Source organism: Limulus polyphemus, unplaced genomic scaffold (assembly GCF_000517525.1).
Source record: "Limulus polyphemus unplaced genomic scaffold, Limulus_polyphemus-2.1.2 Scaffold3065, whole genome shotgun sequence".
NCBI lineage: Eukaryota > Metazoa > Arthropoda > Merostomata > Xiphosura > Limulidae > Limulus > Limulus polyphemus.
In genome coordinates, this window is record NW_013668675.1 from 62,414 (window position 1) to 64,473 (window position 2,060).

A 2,060-nucleotide genomic window follows, 5' to 3' on the forward strand; every position below is an offset into this window, starting at 1 on the left:
AAGAATTTTGTGTTCCAAAGTTAATGTACTGTGATCCTCCATGTTTCAAAGTATATATATACCTAGTAAAAGATCAATAAATGTGCAAAGAAATTAAAATGATAAATGAAGAAAAAAATGAGTAGTTGAGAAAGAAACCACATTAAAATTTATTCAGTTTATTGGTATAGTAAGATAAATATTTTCAAAAGTAAAAACATAATTTTTTACTTACTTTCGACAGTCCAATTTGAAGCATAATAGTAGTGAGTATGAAACAAATGCTGAAGACAATTGTAAATATTCCTGCAGAATACGTATCTGTTCACACAGAAAAAAAACAAACAAACTAATTACTAGTAGTAAATACAGTGGGTTACGTACAATTAGTTCCACAGTACAATTCATTAATTGGAAAGGAAAATATATTCATCATGGTAAGATGTTGGTTTAAATTAATTAACATTTCATGATAATATTATAAAGTAATAAGTTAGAAGTGTTAATAAATGCATGAATAGATACATAGAGTTTTTTTAATATCATAATTATCATTTCACGGATATGCGAATATTCACAAAAACCAAAGTTTTTGTAAACAGTTATATTTCATATTTTAATAACAATATTCACCAACAAAGTTCAAATAAGTTATGTACACATATTACCTGCTTTATCAAGTTCAAAATAAGGTCCAAAGAACCATTCAGATCTTCCTCCTTGCATGACATAAATTGCATAAACAGTGGTCAATATGTGAAGCACCTAAAAGAAGATCAATCTTCAATGACATAAATATATCCTCTTCAGACGTATTTAGTTATCTCAGTTAAGTTGACTAACCACGTGGTTTTATCATAAAAATGTTGGGAATTTCAAAGTCATACTCATTGTTACTTCGATTATTTAATATACTCACATTTAACTTTTAAGTTACAACACATATATTAAATTTTAGAGCTAGGTTAGTTCATGGTGTGTTTGTTAATTTACTATTAATATTAAAATAAATCAATAATATGCTTCCATAGACAAATATTTTCAAATATACTCACGCCTGTATAGACAGCAGCGTAGTAACTCCCCATTTTGACAGTAGTCCATGAATATACCTGAAATGGTGTCCAACATCTGTCTAACACTGGCATAATGGCGTCTGACTGGCAGTGGCAGAAACGAACAATTCCGGTTACGTTAGGCCTAAAATACTTGGATAACGTTACGTTAGGCTTACCTTTGTTTACAGGTGAGACTTGGTTGCCAGTTATTATGAAACCTTTTTATATTTTAAACTTATTTTCAATGGATTATAACACTATGAACAATACGAATATTACTCTGCAGTATATGGGGACTTTATATGGTTATTTCAAATATATTGATTCTTTTTCAAAATTTCAGCTATAAACTTCTATATAAAATTAACAAATACCTATCACTGAACCTCACCTATCTCTGAAGTCGTTATTGTACTTAGCTCGAGGCGTTTCCGCCCAGAGCACCTGTCGACTTCAGCCAATCAACATGCTTGAATTGCCAGTTAAGTTATACTGTCTTCAGAAGCTTCACAGTTCTTATGCATCAGAAGCAATATAGTCTTTTTTGTCACATTCTTTGTGAATGACCATCACTTAAATTTCTCGCATTCTCAGGAACAACAACAACAAGGAAGTTGTCAATCTCTGTGTCCGTTATAACCAGTATAACATGGGACACAATATTGCCTTAAAGTTGCTCCAACTCTGGTTCTGACTATTTTTACCCTTCATTTAATATAGCATAATGCTCTAAACAGTACAAGCTTTTTACGAATCAGTCTACATTTTTTAATTATTTAACATTAAAACAATACAATGATAGCAGTTTCTTATGACAAATAAATTAGCTTTTCACTGTAGGTGGCGTGGTGTATTAGACGATGATATTTGAGAGCAAGCACTTTGTCGCGAAGGTTTTGTTTAAGTATATATTAAGCGATATTCACTTTACTTTTGGAGCTAGGTTAGACGATTTTTCTTTATATTCTCGAAATGTTTTCTTATGAGCGTTAAATTTTTCTTTTTTATGCCAAGCTTATGTAA

The 2,060-nt window shown here is 30.5% G+C and overlaps 1 protein-coding gene across 1 annotated transcript in view; it reads right to left on the reverse strand.

The window, feature by feature from the left end:
- LOC106468583 overlaps window positions 1-1,788 on the reverse strand; it is a 9,883-nt gene extending 8,095 nt beyond the window's left edge. Inside the window, exons 1-3 of the mRNA XM_022396925.1 lie at window positions 1,035-1,788; window positions 648-744; window positions 215-300 (exon numbers count right to left, since the gene is read on the reverse strand). Coding sequence (XP_022252633.1) covers window positions 215-300; window positions 648-744; window positions 1,035-1,127 — 276 coding nt within the window. The 5' untranslated portion in view covers window positions 1,128-1,788. The remainder of the gene's footprint in view (window positions 1-214; window positions 301-647; window positions 745-1,034) is intronic.
- Between the last annotated feature and the right edge of the window lie 272 nt (window positions 1,789-2,060).